Source organism: Mesoplodon bidens (assembly GCF_964165515.1).
Source record: "Mesoplodon bidens genome assembly, chromosome: 7".
NCBI lineage: Eukaryota > Metazoa > Chordata > Mammalia > Artiodactyla > Ziphiidae > Mesoplodon > Mesoplodon bidens.
Window position 1 is genome coordinate 100,188,742 of NC_138164.1, and position 17,949 is coordinate 100,206,690.

The 17,949-nt window shown below is 38.1% G+C and overlaps 1 protein-coding gene across 1 annotated transcript in view; it reads left to right on the forward strand.

Moving 5' to 3' along the window:
- The window catches only part of HSD17B12 (hydroxysteroid 17-beta dehydrogenase 12), a 168,169-nt gene that overhangs the window by 103,754 nt on the left and 46,466 nt on the right, over window positions 1–17,949 (forward strand). The window contains exon 4 of the mRNA XM_081240077.1: window positions 1,478–1,585. Within this exon, the coding sequence (XP_081096203.1) occupies window positions 1,478–1,585 (108 nt within the window). The remainder of the gene's footprint in view (window positions 1–1,477; window positions 1,586–17,949) is intronic.

Consider the following 17,949-nt stretch of genomic DNA (forward strand, 5'->3'; position numbering starts at 1 on the left):
TTTTATCTTATGTTACTTCCAGAATAAAGTTTTACATTCAATAAAAGGTATCCTTCAACCTTTTGATTTTGGTCTTTTTTCTTGTGAATTGGTGGCTCTAATAAAGGCAGAGTTCTTTACTTACTTGTGGTAAATTCTGTGAACCATTTATGCTAAGACATGTCAGACCAGCTACTGGGAAATGACAGCCCTGTATCTGGCTGTCCATTACATGAACACGTAATAACTCATTTATATTTGAATAGTAGGTATACCTTTAACACCAGATAAGGTATTTTCCAGGTCAGTTATATCCTCTCTTGTTTATTCATAGATTCCTATCTAGGGTGGATACTTTTCATTGAGTCTAAAGAATCTCTTGTGAACCAACTCTTTAGTTTTAGACATAAATCCTTTCAGATCAAGAACAGAAACCTCCCATGTGGATTACTGCTGTATATTCTGTGATAAGCTGGCATTGACTTCGAAGGAAGAAAATTTTATTTTTGAAAGTAGGATTTTTAAATTAATTCTTTTGAATTCTCATCAAGTTCCAAAGAATAAGCATTCTTGGAGACTTTATGGAGTGCCTTATGTATGCCAGTACATGGTAGTATTGTTAATACTAAAGGTAATACTTTGGTACCTTTGATAGCACTAATGGGTATTATTACCCTCATTTTCACAAGAGGATGCTAAGGCCCATAGAAGATATGTGACTTGTTCAAAGTCATTTAGCAAATAAGTGTGGAAGTCAAATTGGTACCCAAGTCTGGGTGACCTCGCAGTCCATGCCATCTTCTCAGAGCGGCTCACTAGTGAAGGCAGAAATCAACATGACATGTTCCCTCAGATGAGTTTTGTTTCTCCAGGGTCTCATTTCTGAATCTGTTATTTCCCTTAGCTCTGTTTGGACCTTAACAGTCCTGTGCAAAGTACAACACTGAGGTCTTTCTGGTATCACTTTGTAGCTCCAATACTATGCATTTTGTGTGGCTTTTTAAATGTAGTGATTATTCATTATTAACCAAGCTCCTAAATTCCAATATGATCATATTCATTTTATTTCCACTTTAATAAGGTGGATTTTTTGTTTTAATAGATCACACTTAAGACTTTTTCCTGAAATTATGAAGTATCAGTTTGCAATTAAAATCACAAACCAGTGAGATTTAAAGAGTATATAATATTATGATATACATCATGTTTTATTATTTGTACCTAAGGGTCTAAAAAGTCATCATTATTGATCTATAGGAGAACTGATTAAGGAACATTCAGCCAGCTCTGTGATAACATTGGAATTTTTATTGCAGAATTACTGTGTTGACTCTATATCATATCTTAGGTGGTCTCATGATCGCTTAAAATTATCCTGGTCTAAATTTCATATAAAATTGGGGGGGAAAAGTGTTTGAAAGGGTAATGTCATCAAATGCTTAAATCTTAATTGCCATATATTAATTTTTCCTCTCTCCATTTGTGTTTTTTTCCCTAGGAGAAAAATTCAAAGTGGAAACAAAGACCATTGCTGTTGACTTTGCATCAGAAGATATTTATGATAAAATTAAAACAAGCTTGGCAGGTCTTGAAATTGGTGTTTTAGGTTTGTATCTTTTTCATGTGTTTACAGGTTCTTCTTGCATTTATTGACTAGGACTTTCTTTTTGGATGTTAGGTGTTCAATTGGTGAAATGACTAGTGAAGAAAATTGTCTTGTTAATACAAGTGATCATTAGATGATATGGATCTATATACACTTGAATCTTTATGTTTTGGGTTGTGTTTTAATGATGATTCTACAATTTAGGTTGTTTTTCCTACCTGCTTTATTTCTAGTCTCTCATTCTCTCTGTATATATTTAGATATAGCTATATCGTAATAATCCTTTGTGGTGGGTAATGCTGACCCATTTTTACAGCTGAGGAAATAAAGGCTTAGAGGGGTCTCAGCCTTTTGTTCAATATTACCCGCTCCCCAACAAGGAGCCTTTTTAGACATTATTTTCCCCTAGTCTACCCTCCCATGAGACTTTAATACCACAGATCCACTGTGTATCTTGTTTATGTGCTGTATGTATATCTGTTCTTTATACATAAAAAGGATAAGAGCTCACACCATACCCCCGAATCAATTTTTGTTCCCTTGGGGGAGCTATCACCCCAGTTGAGAAGACATGGCTCAGAGAGATGAGTGACTTGCCTAAGCTGCCATAGAGACTGAGTATTGCACATGGGATTTAGCCACTGTTTGTTTTTTCTGAGTCTCCTACTTCCTTGTGTTACACCTCAGCTACCTCATTGCCAAAAACCGATGCTTCTGAGATGTGGAAGTATTGGTCCTTGTTAGGGAAAAGATTCACCAGATTTTGAGGAAAAGAAAAAAAAAAACAGGCTTCAGAAAGTTACCCAGCATTCTCTGACTCATTTCTAGAAAAAAAAAAGGGCATCTAGTTCAGAAAAATGTCACTTCTTCACTAAATCTCTTTATCCCACTGCCTAAATTGGTGGGAACCTGGTAATTGCCATTGTTTTCTTTATTGGACTATAAAAGGAGGAACAACAAAGAGAAAATACTTTTAAAAAATGTTTCTTAACCGTTCTTTAGTCAAGACCCCACCTGTCTTCCTCATACTATAAAAGAATGGTCTCTTGTATAATTTCTTGAAAAGGCAATTAAAAAAACTTAGCCCTACATAGTGCCATTGGAGCTGGGGTTAACCCTGGCTTTGATGTGTTATTTTTTCAGCTCCTGCCTGGTCCATATCACACATCACCACACCCCACCTGCCCTCACAGCTATTCCCATACTTATAGGAGAGCCAGTAGCAAAAGATGAATGAACACACAGGTCTATTTTTTGCCTTGTTCTTCTCTAATACATACATTACTCGGAGTCTTTCACAAGCTCTTCTTCCTTTAGCTTAACCTAAAGCACAGCGAACATCTGTAAAATTCTCAATTTTTTAAAAATTCCAAGTCAGTAGTAGCTGTAACTTCCTAGTTAGGATAGACACTGCCATAGTCCATCCAAACCCCTTTCAAACTAGTCATGGACTGGAGAGTGAAGGCTGGCTTAGGCAAGGAGGGGGATCAAGGATCCCTAATGAGAGGAGACTTATTTTGAACTTGTGTTCTTGGAGAATAACTTTGTTTCAGGAGTGGTTCAGTTAATCACAGTTGTTCTTAGCTTTGTATAAATTTCAGCTGCTTTTCACTGGGTAACTTTGAAACTATAGCTACTCTGGGACTATGCCATTGAAAATGGAAGATGTCAGGTATCAGGTTGCTGCTGGGCTGGAGGGTTATAAAAGGCACTCTTCAGCTGTTCTTTCCCGACCCAGTATATAGAAAGTCTGCAGTGTGATTTTATGCACAATAGATAGATCTGTTAAGGATGAGGGTACAGAGTACATGGTGCCCAAGCACCTTTTCCCCACTTCTAGAATCCTAGGACTTGTGTCAATATATAAGCATTGATATTTAGACCTAAGGGTTGATATTTTCCTGGGCCACATATGCTAATGGAACCACTGCTTTTGTAGTCCAGCCCCTTAGTAAATTGCAACCTGTGAGTCGGCAGTTTACACCCCTCCTTATTCATTCATTCATTCATTCATTCATTTGTCAGTCAATGAACTGGAGATACAACAATGAACAGGAAGGCGCCTGGCTTTATGTAGTATAATGTTCTAAAGGGAAAGACAGCCCTAATCAAAAATAGTTACTTGTGGGCTAAGTGTTGAGATGGGGAGGGCAGGGTGTAATAAGAGGGTAAAAGGGATGATGGAGTTGATGTGGGGAGAAATAATGGCGACTTGGCCTAGCCAGTGTTAGGAAAAAGGATGATTCCAGAAATATTGAGGGAGTAGAGGAAGCGGGACTCTACTTGTGAGAGACTGCAAGAGAACTCATGCTGACCTTCAGGTTTCTGGCTTGAGCATCTGTGTCAATAGTGCCATCTAATAAAATGGGGAATCCTGGAGGAGGAGCCCTTTTGGGAATGAGGATCATTTAAGTTTGGGGTTCCTCTAGGATGTCCAAGTGGGGTTGTTAAGTTGATAGTGGGCATATGGATCTGGGTTTCGGAAGAGCTCCTAACTAGAGATAGAGTTTGGAGGTAAGTCATCTCTGAGTAGTAATCTCACTGAAGAAAGAAAATGAGCTAATCCAAGGAGAATGGAGAGAAGGTGAAGAGAAAACTGGGGACAGAGCTCTCTGTTATCAAAGGCTGCCTGGAACGTATAGTGTGAAGGAGGGATAATTTTTTGCACAAGTTCAGCACTGTCCACTGGAAATATAATGCAAACCACACATTTAATTTGAACATTTCTAGTAGCCACATTTTTAAAAAGCAAAAAGGAACAAATGACCTAATTTTTATAATGTATTTTATTTTAACCCACTATATCCAAAATATTATCACTAACATGTAATCCACATAAAGTTTTTTGAAACATTTTGTGTTCTTTTTCTCATACCAAATCCTCAAGTCTAGGGTGTATTTTACATTTATAAATTAGTCCGAATTATCTCAATTCGGACTAGCTACATTTTAAGTGTTCAGTAGCCACATGTGCCTAGTGATGGATATCTAGCTCTAGTTCATCTTGGCTGTCTCTCATCCTCAGTTTGTGTGGGAGAGCCATAAATATAATTTCTAGGTTTTTCTTGTGCTTTAACATAGCTTTCAACCAGGGGCAATTTTGCAGCGTCTGGCAATGTCCAGAGACATTTCTGGTTGTCACTAATTGAGGGGGGAGGAGGAGGAGGTTCTACTGGCCCCTGGTGGGTACAGGGCGGGGATGCTGCTAAACATCCTTCAGTGCTGAGGTTGAGAAACCCTGCTTTGAAGTTATATTGTAATTAAATAGTTCTGATTGAATACTTATGGAGACACACACACACATACACAGGCAACTTAATTTTTGATTTCTAGGTTGGTTGCAGATCAATAATAAAAATAATTATAGCTAATGTTTACATACTCCTTTAAAGTTTATAGCAGCACTTTCACATACATTATACTGTTAATTGGCTATACATTTTGTTTTCTTTCTACTCTACCAGAACTGTCTCCTTAATCATAAGCTTTGTATAATTATATTGACATTTATTACCAGATATCTTATCTTGTATTGTAATTTTAATTTGTCAAGATTTTTGAGGAAACTATTAAAACACCTTTATGAGCTAAATTTTATCTTACTGCTAGGTCATATTTCAACTCAAATCTTACATTTCTTTCTCTAGTGTCTGTATAACCCTCTAGAACTTGTGGGAGGGGTCTGGTGTTGATGTTTTCTTTTTCTTATCATTACCTGGGCCTATAGCCCCTTCACTTTCTTCCTTTTTTCCTCCCCATCCAGATCCCACATACCTCCCCTTCTGTCTAATAAATACTCTTATTTATTCTCCTTCCTCCTCTGCTTAATGTCAGTCTCACCTTTATAACATTCCCTAAAATAACAAACATATACATTGATTTCTAGTAAGATTTAGCAATCCATATTAAGTCATAGGAGAGAATTTTGTCTACCAAGTATTAATGAAACCAGTAATGATAAAAAGAAATAAAAATCACCAAGGTACATTCCATTTGTTTGAATAGCACTAACCACTAAAGCATAGTCAGTGCTTAATAAAGAAAATTAATATTTTCAGGATTACAAAGGAAAATGCTAAAGCTATTGGTTATGAAAGAAACATTGTTTTCAATAAGATAAGCAGAAAGAAAATGGCCATGAATTGTGTGAATTTGTGCTGAAAGGTCACCATCACTTGATAAGACTATAAATGTGTAAGTTTGAGAATGAATTCTTAACTCTGGTGTGTAAAATAAGCAAGCGTCTGCTGTCTTCTCTCAGGCAAGGGCCAAGAAACACGGATTTGAGAAAACTTAAAAAACTTCAGCTATTTAGAGAAAGTGACATCAGTCCTGCTTTCAGTAAGCAAACAGTTAGTTAACAAAATATGACTGCTATAATGCTCACTTGAGTCCTCAAGAGAGACTCTCATGTGTGTTCCAGATTGGTTTGGAGGACTTCATACAATACATTGCAGGAGGCGTAATTTACCAAGGCCAGGGGAGTAGCCTTGCATTTAGAAGTATGCCACAAAGAATACTTTTTTCAAATTTCACTATGATTTTTTTAACTTTTAAAAAGTGGCATTCTTTATTCTAGAGGTAAAAATAGAAAGGTCCTCCTGGAAAAAGATACTTGTTTTGTGATTCATTAAAAAAAAAAACCCATAACTTTATTCAAGCTTTTAATTCATACTAGACCAAGAATTTCCCTATGGCAAATGCTATGAAGGTCCTCTCCACCCATACTATCATTATTATTATTATTATTATTATTAAACTTAGTTATTTATTTATTTTATTTTTGGCTGCCTTGGTTGGGTCTTTGTTGCTGTGCGTGGGCTTTTCTCTAGTTGCGGAGAGCGGGGGCTACTCTTCGTTGCAGTGCGCTGGCTTCTTGTCGGGTGGCTTCTCTTGTTGCAGAGCACAGATTCTAGGCACGCGGGCTTCAGTAGTTGTGGCTCTCTGGCTCTAGAGCGCAGGCTCAGTAGTTGTGGCGCACGGGCATAGTTGCTCCGTGGCATGTGGCATCTTTCCAGACAAGGGCTTGAACCCTTGTCACCTGCGTTGGCAGGCGGATTCTTAACCACTGTGCCACCAGGGAAGCCCATACTATCATTATTTATGTAACTTGTAGAGTCAAGAGAATCGGTTGGTACAGGGTGACAACCTGTGATGGCTTAGTGTCTTAGGCCTATTTATTACCCATCAACTTTTTCCTGTCTCTACATAGTGCCCATAATTTTATTAGGAAGCATCATTTAAATAACAACAATATGTATAGATAATAAAAGTCAGTTGATTGCAAAGAGTCATTGATTGCAAAATCTGGAATAGACCTTTTTATTCTCTTTTCTTCCTATGCCCTTCATAAATGAGTAGTTGTTCTATTAATGTATTTGGTGGGTTATTTTTAAATTAGTATCCTTCCCTTCTCCTCAGCTGAATGCAAAAATACCTCTTGATTATCCTTGCCTAAGCAACCTTATGGATTATGGGAAATACTTCGGAAACATTTGTGTTCTGTTTTTCTCCCCTACAGCCTAGTATTTCCCTGAATGTTCTGAGATGGAGAATAGTTGAGTGTTGGGAATAAGTATCTTAAAAGATAGTTTGAGCAGAGATTAATAGTTAAGATCAGTCAACTCTATAACGGTTTATACTTAATTTTCAAAGCTTTTTAACAAAAGACTCAAGAGTATTTTTAGCTACTTGGGGAAAAGGACCAGTGATCTTCAAAATGGCAAATTCCCAGGTAATTAATTTGGTTGGGATCCAGAGATGGCTTCCTTATAGTTAGTTCAGTGTCAAAGAAAGAGGAAATAGATGCCTAGGAGAGGGAGCCGCAAGCCTGCAGGAACTGGGTTGAGGAAGACGTTTCTAGGAACCCTGGGAAGGAAGAAATCTTGAGCGCACTGGGAAGTTATGTGGCCTTCCAGTCCCAACTGATGAAGGAAGTTACAAGTAGAAGAGTCTTGCTTCTTCAGAGGGTTTAAAAATATGTAACGCTACAGATGATCTTCTTGCCCATTTCAGGAGCTTTACTAATTAGAAATTAGTTTTAAATTGCCTTCTTTTGAAATGTAAATATCTCTGAAAGGGCAATGACATCTTCATTTACATCTTACTGGGATTACTACATTCAGTTTACTGTCTCCTTGCTGGATCAGTCACCCTGAGGAAATGACTATTTTAGTTAATGAAAGACATGGAGAAATCATTTTGAAATGAAGAAGAGAGGCTTAAAGAGGAAACTGTAGTGGTAGGTTGGCGATTAGTGGAGTGCCGAGAGGGCACGAAAAATAATAGGGCAAAATAAAGTTAGTTGAGAGAGCACCAATGATAAGTGTTTGGAAATACCCTCCTTCCTTTTTTTTTTTTTTTCCTGTAGCCCAGGTATAAAATGACTCAGGCTCAAGAAAGGACAGAGGCTATTCTAAAGTATGTAGGAAAGGATTATAGGAGCTTGGTAGGATAATAGTTTGCAGAGAGGGTGGAGTTTCTCTATTATTCCACGATATGATTTTCATGCCTTCTAGGGGTGAGGATACTTCCCAAAACTTCTCTTTTGTAATACAATTGAATTCTGTCCCTAACCACCCCAGAGGTAGTGTAGATTCCACAAGTTCAAGGACACAGTCTCCAATTAAACTGCATTCACTTCAGACATCAGCTACAAGTTTGGGGGTGCCCAGGCCACCTGCACTTCTGACCAACTGGCTACAAATTCCCATGACCCCTTCAGGTTTGACAATTTGCTACCCTTAAAATTACAGTTGTATTGTGAAGGATACAAATCAAGACCAGCCAAGTGAACAGACACGTAAGGCACAGTCTGACAGGCGTCCAAACACAGAGCTTCTGAGCCCTCTCCTTGTGGAGTCAGGACTCATCACCCTTTCCACACATCTGTGTGTTCACCAGCTAGGAAGCCTGTGCTGATTTGTTAGCTGAAACTCAGGTGTGATCCGATCCCAAAGGCCCCACCTTGAATAGCAAAGACATTCCAAGGGTTTAGACATTTCCAGCCGAGGAATCTGGGGCAAAGACCAGACAAATTCTTTACAGCATCTTTTCTTTCCTATTTGTTTTTTGGTTTTTTTTTTTAAGATACTTTTCTCTTTGTTTTTTTTTTAAACATCTTTATTGGAGTATAATTGCTTTACAGTGTGTTAGTTTCTGCTCTACAACAAAGTGAATCACCTGTACGTATACATATATACCCATATCCCCTCTCTCTTGGGTTTTCCTCCCACCCTCCCTATCCTACCCCTCCAGGTGGTCACAGAGCACCAAGCTGATCTCCCTGTGCTATGCAGCTGCTTCGCACTAGCTATCTATTTTACATTTGGTAGTGTATATATGTCCATGCCACTCTCTCACTTCCTCCCAGCTTACCCTTCCCCCTCCCTGTGTCCTCAAGTCCATTCCCTATGTCTGGGTCTTTATTCCTGTCCTGCCCCTAGGTTCTTCAGAACCATTTTTTTTTTTTTTGAGAGTCCATATATATGAGTTAGCATACAGTATTTGTTTTTCTCTTTCTGACTTATTTCACTCTGTATGACAGACTATATAGGTCCATCCACGTCACTACAAATAACTCAATTTCGTTTCTTTTTATGGCTGAGAATATTCCATTGTATATATGTGCCACATCTTTATCCATTCATCTCTTTATGGGCACTTGGGTTGCTTCCGTGTCCTTGCTATTAAAATAGAGCTGCAGTGAACGTTGTGGTACATGACTCAGTTTTTGAATTACGGTTTTCTCAGGGTATATGCCCAGTAGTGAGATTGCTGGGTCGTATGGCAGTTCTATTTTTAGTTTTTTAAGGAACCTCCATACTGTTCTCCATAGTGGCTGTATCAATTTACATTCCCATCAATAGTGCAGGAGGATTCCCTTTTCTCCACACGGCTCTCCAGCATTTATTGTTTGTAGATGTTTTGATGATGTCCATTCTGACTGGTGTGAGGTGATACCTCATTGTAGTTTTGATTTGCATTTCTCTAATGATTAGTGATGTTGAGCATCCTTTCATATGTTTGTTGGTAAATTGTATATCTTCTTTGGAGAAATGTCTATTTAGTTCTTCTGCCCAGTTTTGGATTGGGTTGTTTGTTTTTTTGATATTGAGCTACATGAGCTGCCTGTATATTTTGGAGATTAATCCTTTGTCAGTTGCTTCACTTGCAAATACTTTCTCCCATCCTGAGGGTTGTCTTTTGGTCTTGTTTATGGTTTCCTTTGCTATGCAAAAGCTTTTAAGTTTCATTAGGTTCCATTTGTTTATTTTTGTTTTTATTTCCATTTCTCTAGGAGGTGGGTCAAAAAGGATCTTGCTGTGATTTATGTCATAGAGTGTTCTGCCTATGTTTTCCTCTAAGAGTTTGATAGTTTCTGGCCTTACATTTAGGTCTTTAATCCATTTTGAGCTTATTTTTGTGTATGGTGTTAGGGAATGATCTAATCTCATACTTTTACATGTAGCTGTCCAGTTTTCCCAGCACCACTTATTGAAGAGGCTGTCCTTTCTCCATTGTACATTCCTGCCTCCTTTATCAAAGATAAGTTGACCATATGTGCGTGGGTTTATCTCTGGGCTTTCTATCCTGTTCCATTGATCTATCTTTCTGTTTTTGTGCCAGTACCACACTGTCTTGATTACTGTAGCTTTGTAGTATAGTCTGAAGTCAGGGAGCCTGATTCCTCCAGCTCCGTTTTTCGTTCTCAATATTGCTTTGGCTATTCGGGGTCTTTTGTTTCTCCAAACAGATTTTGAAATTTTTTGTTCATGTTCTGTGAAAAATGCCAGTGGTAGTTTGATAGGGATTGCATTGAATCTGTAGATTGCTTTCGGTAGTAGAGTCATTTTCACAATTGATTCTTCCAATCCAGGAGCATGGTATATCTCTCCATCTGTTGGTATCATCTTTAATTTCTTTCATCAGTGTCTTATAGTTTTCTGCATACAGGTCTTTTTTCTCCTTAGGCAGGTTTCTTCCTAGGTATTTTATTCTTTTTGTTGCAGTGGTAAATGGGAGTGTTTCCTTAATTTTTCTTTCAGATTTTTCATCATTAGTGTATAGGAATGCAAGAGATTTCTGTGTATTAACTTTGCATCCTGCTACTGTACCAAATTCATTAATTCGCTCTAGTAGTTTTCTGGTAACATCTTTAGGATTCTCTGTGTATAGTATCATGTCATCTGCAAACAGTGACAGTTTTACTTCTTCTTTTCTGATTTGGATTCCTTTTATTTCTTTTTCTTCTCTAATTGCTATGGCTAAAACTTCCAAAACTATGTTGAATAATAGCAGTGAGAGTGGGCAACCTTGTCTTGTTCCTGATCTTAGTGGAAATGGTTTCAGTTGTTCACCACTGAGGACGATGTTGGCTGTGGGTTTGCCATATATGGCCTTTATTATGTTGAGGTAAGTTCCCTCTATGCCTGCTTTCTGGAGGGTTTTTATCATAAATGGGTGTTGAATTTTGTCAAGCTTTTTCTGCATCTATTGAGATTATCATATGGTTTTTATCCTTCAGTTTGTTAATATGGTGTATCACATTGATAGATTTGTGTATATTGAAGAATCCTTGCATTCCCAGGATACACCATGATCAAGTGGGCTTTATGATCCTTTTAATGTGTTGTTAGATTCTATTTGCTAATATTTGTTGAGGTTTTTTGTATCTGTGTTCATCAGTGATATTGGCCTGTAGTTTTCTTTTTTTGCGACATCTTTGTCTGGTTTTGGTATCAGGGTAATGGTGGCCTCGTAGAATGAGTTTGGGAGTATTCCTCCCTCTGTGTTTGTGTTTCCTTATATTTTGTAAGAGTTTGAGAAGGATAGGCGTTTGCTCTTCTCTAAATGTTTGATAGAATTCACCTGTGAAGCCATCTGGTCCTGGGCTTTTGTTTGTTGGAAGATTTTTAATCACAGTTTCAATTTCAGTGCTTGTGATTGGTCTGTTTATATTTTCTATTTCTTCCTGGTTCAGTCTCGGAAGGTTGTGCTTTTCTAAGAATTTGTCCATTTCTTCCAGGTTGTACATTTTATTGGCATACAGTTGCTTGTAGTAATCTCTCATGATCCTTTGTATTTCTGCAGTGTCAGTTGTTACTTCTCCTTTTTCACTTCTATTTCTGTTTATTTGAGTCTTCTCCCTTTTTTTCTTGATGAGTTTGCCTAAAGGTTTATCAATTTTGTTTATCTTCTCAAAGAACCAGCTTTTAGTTTTATTGATCTTTGCTATTGTTTCTTTCATTTCTATTTCATTTATTTCTGCTCTGATCTTTATGATTTCTTTCCTTCTGCTAACTTTGGGTTTTTGTTGTTCTTCTTTCTCTAATTGCTTCAGGTGTAAGGTTAGGTTGTTTATTTGAGATTTTTCTTGTTTCTAGAGGTAGGATTGTATTGCTACAGACTTGCCAGTTAGAACTTCTTTTGATGCATCCCATAGGTTTTGGGTTGTCCTGTTTTCATTTTCATTTGTTTCTAGGTATCTTTTGATTTCCTCTTTGATTTCTTCAGTGATCTCTTGCTTATTTAGTAGCATATTGTTTAACCTCCATGTGTTTGTATTGTTTTTACAGTTTTTTTGCTTTAATTGATATCTAGTCTCATAGCGCTGTGGTCGGAAAAGATACTTGATATAATTTCAATTTTCTTAAATTTACCAAGGCTTGATTTGTGACCCAAGATATGATCTATCCTGGAGAATGTTCCGTGTGCACTTGAGAAGAAAGTGTATTCTGTTGTTTGTGGATGGAATGTCCTATAAGTATCAATTAAGTCCATCTTGTTTGTGTCATTTAAAGCTTGTGTTTCCTTATTTATTTTCATTTTGGATGATCTGTCCATTGGTGAAAGTGGGATGTTAAAGTCCCCTATATTATTGTGTTACTGTCGATTTCCCCTTTTATGGCTGTTAGCGTTTGCCTTATGTAATGAGGTGCTCCTATGTTGGGTGCATAAATGTTTACAATTGTTATATCTTCTTCTCAGGTTGAGCCCTTGATCACTATGTAGTGTCCTTCTTTGTCTTTTGTAGTAGACTTTATTTTAAAGTCTGTTTTGTCTGATGTGAAAATTGCTACTCCAGGTTTCTTTTGATTTCCATTTGCATGGAATATCTTTTTCTATCCCCTCACTTTCAGTCTGTACATGTCCCTGTGTCTGAAGTGGGTTTCTTGTAGACAGCATGTATACGGGTCTTGTTTTTGTATCCATTCAGCCAGTCTGTGTCTTTTGGTTGGAGCATTTAATCCATTTACATTTATGGTAATTATTGATATGTATGTTCCTATTCCCATTTCCTTAATTGTTTTGGGTTTTTTTTTGTGTGTGGGTATTTTCCTTCTCTTGTGTTTACTGCCTAGAGAAGTACCTTTAGCATTTGTTGTAAAGCTGGTTTGGTGGTGCTGAATTCTCTTAGCTTTTGCTTCCCTGTAAAGGTTTTACTTTCTCCATCAAATCGGAATGAGATTCTTGCTTTGTAGAGTAATCTTGGTTGTACGTTTTTCCCTTTCATCACTTTAAGTATGTCCTTCCACTCCCTTCTGGCTTGCAGAGTTTCTGCTGAAAGATCAGCTGTTAACCTTTTGGGGATTCCCTTGTATGTTTTTTTTGTTTTCCCTTGCTGCTTTTAATATTTTTTCTTTGTATTTAATTTTTGATAGTTTGATTAATACGTGTCTTGGCGTGTTTTTCCTTGGATTTATCCTATGTGGGACTCTCTGTGCTTCCTGGACTTGACTGACTGTTTCCTTTCCCATATTAGGGAAGTTTTCAACTATAATCTCTTCAAATATTTTTCATTCCCTTTCTTTTTCTCTTCTTATTCTGGGACCCTTATAGTTCGAATGTTGGTGTGTTTAATGTTGTCCCAGAGATCTCTGAGACTGTCCTCAATTCTTTTCATTCTTTTTTCTTTATTCTGCTCTTTGGTAGTTATTTCCACTATTTTATCTTCCAGGTCACTTATCCATTCTTCTGCCTCAGTTATTCTTCTATTGATTCCTTGTAGAGAATTTTTAATTTCATTTATTGTGTGTTCATCATTGTTTGTTTGCTCTTTAGTTCTTCTAGGTCCTAGCTAAACGTTTCTTGTATTTTCTCCATTCTATTTCCAATATTTTGGATCATCTTTACTGTCATTATTCTGAATTGTTTTTCAGGTTGACGGCCTACTTCACCTTCATTTGTTTGGCCTGGTGGGTTTTTACCTTGCTGCTTCATCTGCTGAGTATTTCTCTGTCTTCTTATTTTGCTTAACTTATTGTGTTTGGGGTCTCCTTTTTGCAGGCTGCAGGTTCATAGTTCCCGTTGTTTTTGGTGTCTGCCCCCAGTGGGTAAGGTTGGTTCAATGGGTTGTGTAGGCTTCCTGGTGGAGGGGACTGGTGCCTGTGTTCTGGTGGATGAGGCTGGATCTTGTCTTTCTGGTGGGCAGGACCATGTCCAGTGGTGTGTTTTGGGGTTCCTGTAACCTTATTATGATTTTAGGCAGCCTTTCTGCTAATGGGTGGGGTTGTGTTCCTGTGTTGCTAGTTGTTTGGCATGAGGCATCCAGCAGTGGAGCTTGCTGGTCGTTGAGTGGAGCTGGATCTTAGCGTTGAGACGGAGATCTCTGGGAGAGCTCTCACCAATTGATATTACATGGGGCGGAGAGGTCTCTGGTGGTCCAGTGTTCTGAATTCGGCTCTCCCACCTCCAAGGCTTAGGCCTGACACCGAGCTGGAGCACCAAGACCCTGTCAGCCACACAGCCTGGTACGTGGGGAGTTTCTTGCCTTTTGGGAAGTCTGAGGTCTTCTGCCAGCATTCAGTAGGTGTTCTGTAGGAGTTGTTCCACATGTAGATGTATTTTTGATGTATCTGTGGGGAGGAAGGTGATCTCCATGTCTTACTCCTCTGCTATCTTGAAGGTCCTCTTTCTTTCCTATTTGTTGATTGATTCATCCGTCAGTCATACACTAACTCCTTCAAGAAGTATAATTCCAGAGATATAGCAGTAAACAAAACTGATATTGTTTTTGGTTTCATAGAAGACAGCCAGTGAACCAGTAATTGGGAATGTGTTGCATTTAATGACAGGGTATGTTATGGAGGAAGCTAAGAGTATTGGAGATGATCTCTCTGAGAAAGTAATTTTTAAGTTGAGACCTCAATGCTGATTAACCCTGGGAGAAGAGATGTTTCCCGGTAGAAGAAACAGTATGTACAAAACAGTTATGTACTCTGAGGTGAATGTGCTTGGCAAGTTGGAGGAACTGACAGAAGATATGTAAGTCTAGAGCGTGAATGCAAAGGGGATAGTGCTAGAGTCTGGAGATTAAGCAGCACCATATCCCAGGAGGCTTTAGAAAACCAGGTTGATATGTTTGGACTTTATTGTAAGGACAGTGTAGACATTGTAGAGTTATAAGCAGCAAATTGATATCATCCTAGAATTTTAGAGAGATCATTCTGCCCCAAGTGGAAGGGGCAAGAGTTGACACAAAGAGACCAGTAAGGTTATTTCAGCAATGAAATATAAGATGAGGATGGCTTATATTAGGATGATGGCAATGGGAATGGATAGAAGTGAATTGACTAGAGACATGTTTAGGAAATAGAAATAGGACTAATTTCTGATGAGGTCCTCATCAGAAGTCTTGTCTGACAGAAGGAGTGAAGAATAATAGTAGTTTGTTGTTTTTAATTATTATTGCCAAGCTTCATTAAGTATTTTTTATATGCCACGCATCATGCTAATGAATCTCATTTAATCCCCAGCAATCCTATAAGGTAGATGTTAATATTTCTATACCCATTTTACAGACAGAAAACAGGCTTACTGTGATTAAATGCCTTGTCCAGGGTTATACAATTGCTAATTAGCAACCTCCAGGTCAGCTTGAGCAACTGGCTGCGATTTCTCTAAGACAGGAGACCGTGAGCCAGGACAGTTCTGTAGAGAGGAATGATGATTTCGTTTTGGGTTATGTTAAACTTGAGAGAGCTGTGGCCAGGTGGAGTTTCAAGTAGACAGTGGCATCTGGTATAAATGCCCTCCTTTGTGCTGAATGAAGCAGAAGCCTGATGGAGCCCATCATGGCAAGCAGAATAGGTACATGGAATTTTTAGGAGATTCATCAGGAACATTATTAGACTAAGTATAGTGCCTTATAGTTCCATTAGATGTATTGAATGAGATTGGACTTCCAAAGTGAGAATAAGACTTTGAATTCATATGTATTTCCTTTTATTTGAAAACCACTAATGGTATTAATTAAAGCAAAACCTTTAACTTAAAACTGGGTAATTAGCTGTGATTTCAGAAATGTAAGTAGAACCGTAATTCATGAAATTGATAACGTATTCCTCCTGTTCGCTGAGATTTAACTACCAACCTCCTGCCGTCCTTCTTTCTTCATTCTCTCTTTCAACTTTATGTGTGGCACATCTTATGTGGTTTTGTAATAGCGTCACGTAGCAATTTATAATTAAACAGCTGAGGTGAAATGTTCTGTTGTGTTGCTTCTGACTCAATCTTAATTTTTCAATTTCTGAGTAAAAGCGCTGCAGATTTAAAGCCTTGTAAACTCTCTTTTATTTAGAAATTGCTACTCGCAAGTGTAGGAAAACTGTAAAGTTTGCAAAATGTTTTACTTGGTGTTCCAAATATCATCTGTCAGAGTATGAACATGTGCTAGCTACAGCAATATGTTAAATAAGGCAAAGAAGAAATTTTCTTTGCATCACTTTCCAAACTCTGCAGACGGTAAGATTAGATCCTCTCGAATGAAGTAAAGAGGGTAAAGGAGCAATTAGGATAAATTCGTCAGTATAAAGTTATTCTGGTTAACTGTTGCCTAGAGCTCTCTTTTAGAAGGATCTCTCCACTTCAGTGCTGGTCATGAACAGTAAAAACAGAGAGACCTTGGTTGTCTTGCTGCAGCCGCTATGGTAGTGTTGGGTGCAAAATAGGAGTTCAGTGAATACTTGTTGAATAAATGACCACACAACAATAACAACTCTTTCTCCTCCATTTATTAACATACTAGTATGTTCCAGGCATTGGGTTAAAGATTTTATGCATATTATCATTTAATTCTTATCTGTATTTTATATAAAGGCGATGAGGAAACTGAGGCTTGTTGGGGTGAAATCACCTGCATCTTGTTAAGATCTGGTAATAGTAGAGCCAGGACTGAAATTTGGGTCTATTGGACTCCAAGATCCATCCCCTCCTAGTTCAAAAGCTTAAGACAGGAGGTGTTTCTCCCTACTTTTGCTGTTACTTGCGTCTACATTTTTATTTTTTTAATTTATTTTATTTTATTTATTTTTAAAATTTATTTTATTTTTTTGGCTATATTGGGTCTTCGTTGCTGCACACGGGCTTTCTCTAGTTGTGATGAGCGGGGGCTACTCTTCGTTGCGTTGTGCATGCTTCTCATTGTGGTGGCTTCTCTTGTTTTGGAGCACGGGCTCTAAGCGCGCGGGCTGCAGTAGTTGTGTCATGTGGACTCAGTAGTTGTGGCTTGTGGGCTCTAGAGTGTAGGCTCAGTAGTTGTGGTGCACGGGCTTAGTTGCTCCGCGTCATGTGGGATCTTCCCCAACCAGGGCTCAAATCCGTGTCCCCTGCATCGGCAGGCGGATTCTTAACCACTGCGCCACCAGGGAAGCCCCTACCTTTTAAAAATTCAGTATATTTTGAAATATAGTGAGGTAGCAGCATTTTTAAAAATTCATTTTTATTAGCAAACTCTAATAGGTTTTCCATTTCTCTAGTCTTCATATGGGTGCTTGAACTGCATTAGTGTATCCAACTACAAATGTGACCAAAATGTAAACTTACTATAATATTTTCTACTTTGATATGATAAGGAGATACAGAAGACTTTGCATTATTTCATATATATTAGGAAGCCCAACCATTAGGCAGTGTATTTTTTTAATGTCTTTATTGGAGTATAATTGCTTTACAATGGTGTGTTAGTTTCTGCTTTATAACAAAGTGAATCAGCTATACATATACATATATCCCCATATCTCCTTCCTGTTGCGTCTCCCTCCCATCCTCCCTATCCCACCCCTCTAGGTGGTCACAAAGCACGGAGCTGATCTCCCTGTGCTATGCAGCTGCTTCCCACTAGCTATCTGTTTTACATTTGGTAGAGTATATATGTCCATGCCACTCTCTCACTTCGTCCCAGCTTACCCTTCCCCCTCTCCGTGTCCTCAAGTCCATTCTCTACGTCTGCGTCTTTATACCTCTCCTGCCTCTAGGTTCTTCAGAACCCTTTTTTTTGTTTAGATTCCATATATATGTTAGCATATGGTATTTGTTTTTCTTTTTCTGCCTTACTTCACTCGGTATGATAGTCTCTAGGTCCA